Below are 13,416 nucleotides of genomic sequence, written 5' to 3'. Positions count from 1 at the left end.
TTTACGACCTTATCTACTTGTGACACCACTTTTAGGGATCCAAGATTCCTCTGCTCTACTGCACTCCTCAGTGTCCTATCATTTACTTTGTATGTTCTACATTGGTTTTGACCTTCTGAAGTGCAATACCTCACACTTGTACACATTAAACTCCATCTGCCATTTTTCAGCCCATTGCTCCAACTGGTCCAAATCCCCCTGCAAGCTTTGAAAACCTTCCTCACTGTCCACTACATCTCCAATCTTTGTATCATCAGCAAATTTGACTTGACAAGAAAAGGAGGAAGTCATGCAGGGGTTGTCTACAGAGTCTCTGTGGGTGGAAGTTAGGAATAGGAACTGGTCAATAACTCTACTGGGTGTCTTTTATAGATCACCCAATAGTAACAAGGACATCAAGGAGCAGATAGGGAGACAGATTCCTGAAAGGTGTAATAATAACAGGGTTGTTGTGGTGGGAGATTATAATTTCCTAAATATTGATTGGCATTTCCCTAGAGTGAGGGGTTTAGATGGGGTGGAGTTTATTAGGTGTGTTCAGGAAGGTTTCTTGACACAATATGTATGTAGGGTTCTCAGTAATATTAACTGTAATGTTACCTGTTAACTGCTAATTATAAAACGGCTTCTCTGAAGTATTATAATGAAATGGCTTCTCTGTAATGTTAACTATGAGGTAATGTTCTCTGTAGCTGAAATGTTTGGGTTGTAACTACTGATAACGGAGGGACTAACCAATGGAAGACTTGTTATTCTATCTGTATGTGTGGGAACCGGGGTTGGTGCATGGGAAGTTCGGCGAGGAGAAGCGAAGAGCGAGGACGTGCTGGAAGTGCACTGGTAGACCACCGTGGGTTGGTCCCAGTCCGAGGGTCGTGGAGTTCGGAGGAAATCAAATGGTGGACCGAGGATACTGCATGAGCTCCAATGTGTGCACGAACTGTATAATCTCTATTCTTGGTGCCTTTTTGTTTTATATTCTTTTATTTCTCTACTAACCCCATAATCACAGTAAAATTTATAAAGTGTGATCGTTTAAACATACATTATGTACTGACTGATATTTTACATTGTGGGTTTGTGCCGGGGTGCATACACAGCATCTACGCAAACGTGAGACACAGTTGGGCAGGCAGACGGCAGTTTCCCCCAGACGAACGTGGGTTGATAGAGCTGAGTGTTACATGTAGATAAGCCTACAAGAGGAGAGGCTGCACTTGATCTGGTATTGGGAAATGAACCTGGTCAGGTGTCAGATCTCTCAGTGGAAGAGCATTTTGGAGAGAGTGATCACAATTCTATCTCCTTTACCATAGCATTGGAGAGAGATAGGATCAAACAAGTTAGGGAAACATTTAATTGGAGTAAGGGGAAATATAAGGCCATCAGGCAGGAACTTGGAAGCATAAATTGGAAACAGATGTTCTCAGGGAGAACAGAAGAAATGTGGCAAATGTTCAGGGGATACTTACGTGGGGTTCTGTATAGATACATTCCAATGAGACAGGGAAATGATGGTAGAGTACAGGAACCGTCGTGTGCAAAGGCTGTTGTAAATCTAGTCAAGAAGAAAAGAGCTTATGAAAGGTTCAAAAAACTAGGTAATGATAGAGATCTAGAAGATTATAAGGCCAGCAGGAAGGAGCTTAAGAATGAAATTAGGAGAGCCAGAATGGGCCATAAAAAAGCCTTGGCGGACAGGGTTAAGGAATTATGCCCCCTTATAATGGCCATTTTTGTCCTGGGAGAAAGTCTCTACCTGTCCACTCAATCTATGCCTATTATCTTGTACACCTCTATCAAGTCACCTCTCATCCTCCTTACCTTCCAAAGACAAACTCCCTAGCTCACTCAACCTATCCTTTGGGGAGCAGACTTCCCTGCAGAACATACAACCTGTACACTGTCACTTCATGCACACGACCGCCTATAAACCATGCACATTGGCTCTTTACCTAGCAATGCCCTTTTCTTCAGTGCTGGTAGCAGCCCCATTATGCACATACCTGTTCTCCCTCTATATGACCATACTGCTATCTTCCTTACCTTAGTGCCTGTACTGTCACCCTCAGCAATGACAGTGTAAGAGGAGTGGTTCCTTGTGGAGTTTTCTTTTGCAATTTGCACCTCCACTCCTGGCAGTGGGTTCCCAACAGCCCCTGGGTCAAATTAAACACACGTTTTGTAATACGGAGAGTCTTGCCTTGAGATGAGATAAGTTACAACCATTGTCAAACAGCGCTCTGGAGATATGGTCAACAGAAAGCTCCCTGTGCACATTTTGTTCACGGGCAAGGTAATGGTTGTTCAGTGACTCACCTGGACAGTAGACATCTGAACCACTGATCAAAAGAAATGCAAACTCAAACCCTTCCTCTAAAACTGCCAGCCAGGGAATTTACAATAAACTAGAAAGTTGCCAAAGCCAGTTATAATAAAACTAATCATCAGAGTACCGTGTTGACAAAAATCTTCTGATGTCTTTCTGGGAAGGAAATATGCTGTCTTCAAGTGGTCCATTGTGTGTGTGACCAAACCCACCTATATGGGTGACTCATGATGACCTCTCCAGTTTAGATGCATTTTTCCTCCTAGCTCCAATCTCCTGTCTTCTCATATCCCTTCCTGCCTGACCAATCAAGGATCTAACAACCTCTGCCTTAAATATGAGGAGATTACAAGCAGGATAGATAAAGGGGATGCCGTGGATGCTGTATAATCGGATTTCCAGAAGGCCTTTGACAAGGTACCATGCATGAGGCTGTTTACCAAGTTAAGAACCTATGGTATTACAGGAAAGTTACTAGTATGATTAGAGATTTGACTGATTGGTAGGAGGCAGCGAGTGGGAATAAGAGGATCCTTTTCTGGTTGGCTGCCAGTGACTAGTGGTGTTCCACAGGGGTCAGTCTTTTCCTTATCTAACAAAAGATGTGCTGTAATTGGAGAGGCTTCAGAGAAGCTTTACAAGGATGATTCCAGGGATGAAAGGGTTATCATATGAGGAACATTTGATGGCTCTGGGCCTGTACTTAGAAGGATGGGGGGGGCGGGGGCAGTAGATCTCATTGAAATATTTCAAATGTTCAAAGGCCTACACAGAATAGATGTGGGAAGGATGTTTCCCATGGTGGGAGAGTCTAGGACAAAAAGGCACAGCCTCAGGATAGGCTCTGTCCATTTAAGACAGAGATGCAGAGAAATTTCTTTAGCCAGAGGGTAATGAATTTGTGGAATTTGTTGCCACAGGCAGCTGTGGTGGTCAGGTCATTGGGTGTATTTAAGACAGAGCTTGATAGGTTCTTCATTGGCTATGGTATCAAAAGTTATGAAAAGAAGGCTGGGGAGTGGGGCTGAGGAGGAGAGAGAAGGATCAGCCATAATTGAAGGGCAGAGTAGACTCATTGACTTGGCCTCCACAGCTGCCTTGGCAATGAATACGACAGAGTCACTTAACTCTAGATAAAGAAATTCCTCCTCATCTCTGTTTTAAAAGGACACCCCTCCATTCTGAAGCTGTATCCTCCAGTCCTTTACTCTCCCAATTTAGGAAGCATCCACTCCACATCTACTCTATCAAGGTGTTTCAATATTCAATAGGCTTCAAAAAGGTCACTCCTCATTCTTCTGAATTCTAGTGAATACTGACCCTGAGACATCAACACTATTCCTATGACAAGTTATTCTATCCTGGAATCATTTTCGTGAACTTCCTTTGAACCGTCACTAGTGTCCGCATATCTTTCTAAGATAAGGGGCTCAAAGCTGCTCACAATACTCCAAGTGAGGCCTCACCAGTACCTTATAAAGGTTCAATATTATATCCTTGCTTTTATATTCTAGTTCTCTCTAAATGAATCACATTTGCCTTCCTCAGCACTGACTCAACCTGCAGAATAACAGGTTAGGGAATCCTGCACAAGGACTCTCAAGTCCCTTTGCGCCTCAGTTTTTGTATTTTCTCTCCATTTGGAAGACAGTCAATCCTTTCATTTCTTCTACAAAAGTGCATGGCCATACACTTCCTGACACTATATTCCATCTGCGATTTCTTCGCCCAATCTCCTTATCAGTTTAAGTCCTTTTGTAGCCTCTCGAGTTTTTCAAAACTACCTGCCTCTCTATCTATCTATAGTGGCATGCAAAAGTTTGGGCACCCCAGTCAAAATTTCTGTTACTGTGAATAGTTAAGTGAGTAGAAGATGAACGGATTTCCAAAAGTCATTAAGCTAAAGATGAAACATTCTTTTCGACATCTTAAGCAAGATTAGTGTATTATTTTTGTTTTGTACAATTTTAGAGTGGAAAAAAAGGAAGGGAGCACCATGCAAAAGTTTAGGCACCCCAAGGGATTTGAGCTCTCAGACAGCTTTTACCAAGGTCTCAGATCTTAATTAGCTTGTTAGGGCTATGGCTTATTCACAGTCATCATTAGGAAAGGCCAGGTGATGCAAATTTCAAAGCTTTATAAATACCCTGACTCCTCAAACCTTGTCCCAACAATCAGTAGCCATGGGCTCCTCTAAGCAGCTGCCTAGCACTCTGAAAATTAAAATAAATGATGCCCACAAAGCAGGAGAAGGCTATAAGAAGACAGCAAAGTGTTTTCAGGTAGCCGTTTCCTGAGTTCGTAACGTAATTATGAAATGGCAGTTAATAGGAACAGTGGAGGTCAAGTTGAGGTCTGGAAGACCAAGAAAACTTTCTGAGAGAACTGCTCGTAGGATTGCTAGGAAGGCAAATCAAAACCCCCGTTTGACTGCAAAACACCTTCAGGAAAATTTAGCAGACTCTGGAGTGGTGGTGCATGGTTCTACTGTGCAGCGACACCTGCACAAATATGACCTTCATGGAAGAGTCATGATGCACCATCAATAACTCACTCTGAGACATAAAGGCGAGGTATCGGCTTTTATTGACTGGAAGAAGGAACAAGCAGTGATTGACCACCATACTACATCCTGGAGACAGAGAGGCCGGGCTCAGACCTCAATCACCTTTATACAAGGGTCTGTGGGAGGAGCCACAGGAGCAGTCAGCAGGGGGCGTGTCCAGACAGTTATATGTAGTTCACCACATTCACCCCCCCCCCCTTTGTTTTAAAAAGAGTCCCCATGTGGCGAAGTTTCTTACAAGTATATTTACAGGTTAAGTCTATCAGGTGGTCGAATCTGTCGCTGCGATCTACATAGCACGGCTGTGATTGCACAGGTGCCGGTGGTGCTTGCACCGGAGACGGAGGTTGTGCTGGTTCCGGCCTAACTGGAGGTGTCAGCCCACTAGGCGTCAGTGATCCCTCACGTGTGTGCGAGGCGCCTGGTATATGAGTGTCGTGAGGAGTCTGTGTAGGGCTTGGTGTGCGCGGTGTCACCTCGGGTACAGGGTTCATAGTTACCATGGAGTGTTCGGGGTAGTGGTCTGCTGCTCCTGCGGGCGCCAGGTCGCGGACGGAGACCGTGTCCTCTCGCCCATCAGGTAAGACCACGTAGGCATACTGGGGGTTCGCATGTAGAAGGTGAACCCTCTCGACCAGCGGGGAGTATTTATTACTCCTCACATGTTTCTGGAGCAGCACTGGCCCTGGGGACGTCAGCCAAACTGGTAGGGTGGTCCCAGTGACAGACTTCCTGGGAAAAGAGAATAGGCGCTCGTGAGGGGTGGCATTGGTGGACGTACATAACAGGGAGCGGATAGAGTGGAGTGCCTCAGGGAGGACCTCCTGCCATCAAGAGACCGGCAACCCTTTTGACTTAAGGGCTAAAAGTGTGGCCTTCCACACTGTGGCATTCTCCCTCTCCACCTGTCCATTTCCCCGGGGATTATAACTCGTGGTCCGACTAGTAGCAATGCCCCTAGCTAGCAGGTACCGGCGCAGCTCGTCACTCATAAAGGAGAATCCTCTATTACTGTGGATATAGCAGGGATATCTGAACAGAGTGAAGTGCTGGCGCAGGGCTTTTATGACGGACGTGGTAGTGGTGTCGGGGCAGGGAATGGCAAAGGGGAACCGCGAGTACTCGTCAATAATATTGAGAAAATAGACATTGCGGTCGGTGGAGGGAAGGGGGCCCTTAAAGTCAACACTCAGTCGCTCAAAAGGGCGGGTGGCCTTGACAAGTTGCGCCGTTTCAGGACGGTAGAAGTGCGGTTTGCACTCAGCGCAGATTTGGCAGTCCCTGATCATCGTCCTGATGTCCTCCAGGGAGTACGGCAGGTTCCAGGCTTTCACGAAATGGTAAAATCGGGTGACCCCCGGATGGCAAAGATGTGCATGAAGGGCTGTGCGCTAGCACACATTTCCCGGGATAGGGCTTCAGGGGGCTCATTGAGTCTGCCAGGCCGGTACAGGATATCATAGTTGTAGGTGGAGAGTTCTATTCTCCACCGCAAAATTTTATCATTTTTGATTTTGCCCCGCTGTTGGTTGCTGAACATGAACGCAACCGAGCGCTGGTCGGTCAGCAAGGTGAACCTTTTGCCGGCCTGTTAGAACTCCCTCTTCCCACCACTCTCAAAGCCCTCAGACGGTGCCTGGGCTTCTTTTCCTATTACACCCAATGGGTCCTCCATTACGCAGACAAGGCCCCCCCCCTGGTCAAGTCTACCACTTTTCCCCTCTCTGCCGAGGCCTGCGCGGCCTTCAGCTGCATTAAAGGGGACATTGTCAAAGCAACGATGCGGGGTAGGGGGTACGCATCAAGCTGCGTGAATCTATTGATGGTTTGACTATAGTCCACGACCATCCTATTTTTCTGCCAGTCCGAACAACAACCACCTGCGACCTCCAAGGGCTTGTGCTTGGCTCAATGATCCCCTCCCCAAGCAGCCGCTGCACCTCTGACTGAATGAAGGCCCTGTCCCCCGCGCTGTACCTCCTGCTTTTAGTTGCCACAGGTTTACAGTCGGGGGTCAGGTTGGCGAACAGCGGTGGGGGAGGGATCTTGAGGGTGGAGAGGCTGTAAGTGGTGTCTGTAGCGCGGCTGTGGGCATGGTGTTGGGTGGGATGTGTGTGTCGGTGTGTGTGTGTGGTCAGTAGCGGGGTATGTGACGAAGTCCCACCAAACTGAGGATTCCTGACAGTGAGTGGTGGGAGGGGCCCGTCATATGCCATAGTCACACTTTCGAGATGGCTCTGGAAGTCCAGCCCCAATGGCACAGGTGCACACAGTTGAGGCAAGACCAGTAACGCAAAGTTCCGATATTCAGTGTCCTGCACCACCAATGTCGCTACACAACCCACCCGGATGTCTGTGGAATGCGACCCAGAAGCCAAGGTGACCCTCTGACTTACCGGCCATGTCACGAGTCCACAGCGTTGCACTGTGTCCGGGTCAATAAAACTCTCAGTGCTGCCTGTGTCAAACAGGCAGCTAGTCCTGTGCCCCTCCACCAGGATGTCCATCATTGACCTTGCGAGCTGGTGTGGGGCGCTTTGGTTGAGGGTTACGGAGGCCAGAGTTGAGCTGTTTTGGTGCCCGGTAAACACCGGCGGGTCGGGGGCAGGGCATGTTGACGCCGACAAAGATGGCCGCGCACATCCGGGCATGCAAGATGGCGGCCCCCATGTCTCACACGCAGCGCTGCCCGACCCCGCTCGTGGTTTACACTTACAGACCTTGACGAAATGGCCCTTCTTCCCGCAGCTGGAGTAGGTCGCTTCTCGGGCCGGGCAGCGTTTTCGGGGGTGCTTTTCAAGTCTGCAGAAGTAACACAGCTCGGGCTTTCGCCTGGCCGCAGCCGTGGTCGGGTTCGGGGAGTTCGTGGAATCGCGACTGGCAGCGGTGTTGGCGAATTCGCTCGCGGGAACCGGCGGCGGCGGGGTCTGAGGTGTCCACAGAACCGGAGGGGGATCGCACGGCTGGACAGCGTCAGTGTTGTGCAGAGCAGCCTCCAGCGTGTCGGCCGTCTCGATCGCTGAGCGTAAGGTAAGATCAGCATTTTCCAGCAGCCGCTGGCGCACATACACTGACCTAATTCCGGTCACAAAGGCGTCTCGTACTAGCAGCTCCGCATGCTGTTCCGCCGTGAACGTTTTGCAGTCACAAGTCCTGACGAGTGTCTGTAGGGCTTGGAGAAATTGGGTCTCGACTCCGCAGGCTGCTGTCGTTGCGTAGCTAAGCGATGTCTTGAATAGACGGTGTTCACCGGCCGCAGGTACTGTCTTTTGAGGGCGTCCAGTGCCCCTTCGTAGGTCGACAGGTCCCTGATAAATGAGTAAACTTTTGGGGTGATCCTCGAGAGGAGAATTCGGTGCATAACAGCGGGGTCAGTTGCACGAACCTCCTCCAAGTATGAGTGGAAGCATGCAAGCCAGAGTTCAAAAGCAAGAGCTGCTTCAGGGTCTTGGGGGTCCAAATCCAATTTTTCCGGACGTAAAACGGTTTCCATGTTTTAAAACTTCCAGTTAATAAAATTGATGCACCATCAGTAACTCACTCTGAGACGTAAAGGCGAGGTATTGGCTTTTATTGACTGGAAGAAGGAACAAGAAGTGATTGACCACCATACTACATCCTGGAGACAGAGAGGCCAGACCTCAATCACCTTTATACAGGGGTCTGTGGGAGGAGCCACAGGAGCAGTCAGCAGGGGGCGTGTCCAGACAGGTATATGTAGTTCACCACAAGTCATCAGAAGAAAACCTTCCCTGTGTCCTCACCACAAAATTCAGTGTCAGAAGTTTGCAAAGGAACATATAAACAAGCCTCACACAAAATGCTGGTAGAACACAGCAGGCTAGGCAGCATCTATAGGGAGAAGCGCTGTCGACGTTTCGGGCTGAGACCCTTCGTCAGGACTAACCGAAAGGAAAGATAGTAAGAGATTTGAAAGTAGTGGGGGGGAGGGGGAAATGCAAAATGATAGGAGAAGACCGCAGGGGGTGGGATGAAGCTAAAAGCTGGAAAGGTGATTGGCAAAAGTGATACAGAGCTGGAGAAGGGAAAGGATCATGGGAAGGGAGGCCTCAGGAGAAAGAAAGGGGGGGAGGGGAGCACCAGAGGGAGATGGAGAACAGGCAAACAAATAAATATGTCAGGGATGGGGTAAGAAGGGGAGGAGGGGCATTAACGGAAGTTAGAGAAGTCAATGTTCATGCCATCATATGAACAATATAAACAAGCCTGATACATGTTGGAAACAAATCCTGTGGACTGATGAAGTTAAAATAGAACTTTTTGGCCACAATAAGCAAAGGTAAGTTTGGAGAAAAAAGGGTGCAGAATTTCATGAAAAGAACACCTCTCCAACTGTTAAGCACGGGGGTGGATTGATAATGCTTTGGGCTTGTGTTGCAGCCAGTGGCACGGGGAACATTTCACTGGTAGAGGGAAGAATGAATTCAATTAAATACCAGCAAATTCTGGAAGCAAATATCACCCGTCTGTAAAACAGCTGAAGATGAAAAGAGGATGGCTTCTACAACAGGATAACGATCCTAAACACACCTTAAAGTCCACAATGGACTTTCTCAAGAGGTGCAAGCTGAAGGTTTTGCCGTGGCCCTCACAGACACCCGACCTAAACATCATCAAAAATCTGTGGATAGACCTCAAAAGAGCAGTGCATGGAAGACAGCCCAAGAATCTCACAGAACTAGAAGGCTTTTGCAAGGAAGAATGGGTGAAAATCCCCCAAACAAGAATTGAAAGACTCTTAGCTGGCTACAGAAAGTGTTTACAAGCTGTGATACTTGCCAAAGGGGGTGTTACTAAGTAATGACCGTGCAGGGTGCCCAAACTTTTGCTTCGGGCCCTTTTCCTTTTTTGTTATTTTGAAACTGTAAAAGATGGAAATAAAAAAAGTAATCTTGCTTTAAATGTTAAAGAAATGTATCATCTTTAACTTTATGCCTTTTGGAAATCAGGTCATCTTTTACTCGCTTAGCTATTCACAGTAACAAATTTTGACCAGGGGTGCCCAAACTTTTGTGTGCCATTGTATATATTGTCCACAAACTTTGCAGCAAGGCTATCAACTCCATCATCCAAGTCATTGACATATGACATAAAAGAGAAGTGGACCCAACACAGGCTCCTATGGAACATCACTAGTCACCCAAAGCCAACCAGAAAAAGCTCCCTTCACTAATTCTCCTTCGCTATTTGTCAGGCACAGTTTTCCCTTGAGGAAACCAAACTGACTACGGCCTACTTTATCATGTACATTCAGTACCCTGAGACCTCATCACTAATAATCGACTCCAACATCTTCCCAACCACTGAGGTCAAACTAATGGCCTATAGTTTTCTTTCTTCTGCCTCTCTCCCTTTTTGAAGAGTGGACGGACATTTTCCAGTTTCCCCGAACCATTCCAGAACCTAGTGATGCTTGAAAGATCATTACTAATGCCTCAACAAAGTCTTCAGCTACTTCTTTTAGAACTCTGGGGTGTACCCAATCTGCTCCAGGTGACTTATCTACTGTCAGACCTTTAAGGTTCCCAAGACCCTTCTCTTTAGTAATGATAACTTCACACACGTCATGACCCGAGACCTAGAATTTCCACCATACTGCTAGTGTCTTCCACAGTGAACGCTGACACAAACTACTTATTCAGTTCATCCGCCATTTCCTCGCCCCTCCATTACTACCTCTCAGCATCATTTTCAGAAATATACTCTTGCCTTTCTTTTACACTTTATGTATTGAAGAAACTTTTGGTATCCTCTTTATATTATCAGCTAGCTTACTTTTGTATTCCATCTTTTCCTTCTTAATGACTTTTTTGTTCTCATAAGTTGATTCTTAAAAGTTTCCCAATCCTCTAACTTCCCGGTGGGAAGTTCGGTGGGAACCGAACTGAAGAGACTGGGGAAGAGGTGGTTGACTCACAAATAGAGAAAGCTTGGAGACAGTGTGTGAGGGAGGATAGGCAGGTGATAGAGAGGTGATGCACTCAAGAGGACAGTTTGAGATATGTCAATTTTAACGCAAGGAGTATTGTGAACAAAGCGGATGAGCTTAGAGCGTGGATCAGTACTTGGAGATATGATGCGGTGGCCATTACAGAGACTTGGACAGCTCAGGGACAGGAATGGTTACTTCAAGTGCCAGGTTTTAGATGTTTCAGAAAGGACAGGGAGGGAGACAAAAGAGGTGGGGGCGTGGCACTGTTGATCAGAGATAGTGTCATGACAGCAGAAAAGATGGACGTCATGAAGGGATTATGGGTGGAGGTTAGGAATAGGAAGAGATCAATAACTTTACTAGGTGTTTTTTATAGGCCGGCCAATAGTAACAAGGATATCGAGGAGCAGATAGGGAAACAGATCCTGGAAAGGTGTAATAATAAGAGTTGTCATGATGGGAGATTTTAATTTCCCAAATATCAAATGGCATCTCCCTAGAGTGAGGGGTTTAGATGGGGTGGAGTTCGTTAGGTATGTTTCTTGACACAATATGTAGATAAGCCTACAAGAGGAGAGACTGTACTTGATTCGGTATTGGGAAATGAACCTGGTCAGGTGTCAGATCTCTCAGTGGGAGAGCATTTTGGAGATAGTGATCATAATTCTATCTCCTTTACAATAGCATTGGAGAGAGATAGGAACAGACAAGTTAGAAAAGCATTTAATTGGAGTAAGGGGAATTATGAGGCTATCAGGCAGGAAATTGGAAGCTTAAATTGGAAACGGATGTTCTCAGGGAAAAGTATGGAAGAAATGTGGCAAATGTTAAGGGGATATTTGTGTGGAGTTCTGCACAGGTACATTCCAATGAGACAGGGAAGTTATGGTAGGGTGCAGGAACCACGGTGCACAAAGGCTGTTGTAAATATAGTCAATAAGAAAAGCTTACGAAAGCTTCAGAGAGCTAGGTAATGTTAGAGATCTAGAACATTATAAGGCTAACAAGAAGGAGCTTAAAAAAGAAATTAGGTGAGCCAGAAGGGACAATGACAAGGCCTTGGCAGGCATGATTAAAGAAAACCCCAAGGCATTCTACAAGTACTTGAAGAGCAAGAGGATAAGACGTGAAAGAATCAGCCCTATCAAGTGGGAAAGTGTGTATGGAACCAGAGGAAATAGCAGAGGTACTTAATGAATACTTTACTTCAGTATTCACTATGGAAAAGGATCTTAGTGATTGTAGTGATGACTTGTAGCAGACTGAAAAGCTTGAGCAAGTAGATATTAAGAAAGGGGATGTGCTGGAGGTTTTGGAAACCATCAAGTTAGGTAAGTCGCTGGGACTGGACAAAATGTACCCCAGGCTACTGTGGGAGGTGAGGGAGGAGATTGCTGAGCCTTTGAATGATCTTTGAATCATCAATGGGGACGGGAGAGGTTCCGGATGATTGGAGGGTTGCTGATGTTGTTCCTTTATTCAAGAAAGGGAGTAGAGATAGCACAGGAAATTATAGACCAGTGAGTCTTACTTCAGTGGTTGGTAAGTTGATGGAGAAGATCCTGAGAGGTAGGATTTATGAACATTTGGAGAGGCATAATTTGATTAGGAATAGTTGCATGGCTTTGTCAAGGGCAGGTCGTGCCTTACGAGCCTGATTGAATTTTTTGAGGATGTGACTAAACACAATGATGAAGGAAGAGCAGTAGATGTAATGTATATAGATTTCAGCAAGGCATTTGATAAGGTACCCCATCCAAGGCTTATTGAGAAAGTAAGGAGGCATGGGATCCAAAGGGACATTGCTTTGTGGATCCAGAACTGGCTTGCCCACAGAAGGCAAAGAGTGGTTGTAGACGAATCATATTCTGCATGGAGGTCGGTCACCAGTGGGGTGCCTCAGTGATCTGTTCTGGGACCCTTACTCTTCGTGATTTTTATAAACGACCTGGATGAGGAAGTGGAGGGATTGGTTAGTAAGTTTGCTGATGACACAAAGGTTGTAGGTGTTATGGATAGTGTGGAGGGCTGTCAGAGGTTACAGCAGGACATTGATAGGATGCAAAACTGGGCTGAGAAGTGGCAGATAGTGTTCAACCCAGGTAAGTGTGAGGTAGTTCATTTTGGTAGGTCGAATATGGTATTAATGGTAAGACTCTTGGCAGTGTGAAGGGTCAGAGGGATTTTGGGGTCTGAGTGCATAGGACACTCAAAGCTGCTACGCAGGTTGACTCTGTGGTTAAGAAGGTAAATGGTGCATTGGCCTTCATCAACCATGGGATTGAGTTTAGGAGCCAAGTGGTAATGTTGCAGCTCTACAGGACCCTGGTCAGACCCCACTTGGAGTGCTGTGTTCAGTTCTGGTTGCCTCACTACAGGAAGGATGTGGAAGCCATAGAAAGGGTGCAGAGGAGATTTACAAGGATGTTGCCTGGATTGGAGAGCATGCCTTATGTAAACAGGTTGAGTGAACTCAGCCTTTTCTCCTTGGAGCGACGGAGGATGAGAGGTGACCTGACAGAGGTGTACAAGATAATGTTAGGCATTGATAGTGTGGATAGTCGAGGC

At 46.6% G+C, this 13,416-nt stretch overlaps 1 protein-coding gene across 3 annotated transcripts in view; it reads right to left on the bottom strand.

Moving 5' to 3' along the window:
- Positions 1-13,416, bottom strand: part of acsf3 (acyl-CoA synthetase family member 3) — a 143,613-nt gene that overhangs the window by 48,855 nt on the left and 81,342 nt on the right. For 2 of the 3 annotated variants that reach the window (XM_073070528.1, XM_073070526.1), the window contains exon 5: positions 2,047-2,159. In XM_073070528.1, coding sequence (XP_072926629.1) covers positions 2,047-2,159 — 113 coding nt within the window. Of the gene's footprint in view, positions 1-1,472; positions 1,559-2,046; positions 2,160-13,416 lie in introns of all 3 variants that reach the window. The other variant, XM_073070527.1, reaches the window with a different exon arrangement.

Source organism: Hemitrygon akajei, chromosome 17 (genome assembly GCF_048418815.1).
Source record: "Hemitrygon akajei chromosome 17, sHemAka1.3, whole genome shotgun sequence".
Classification (NCBI taxonomy): domain Eukaryota; kingdom Metazoa; phylum Chordata; class Chondrichthyes; order Myliobatiformes; family Dasyatidae; genus Hemitrygon; species Hemitrygon akajei.
Note: the sequence above shows the minus strand (reverse complement) of the source record. Positions and strands in the feature narration are given on the sequence as shown.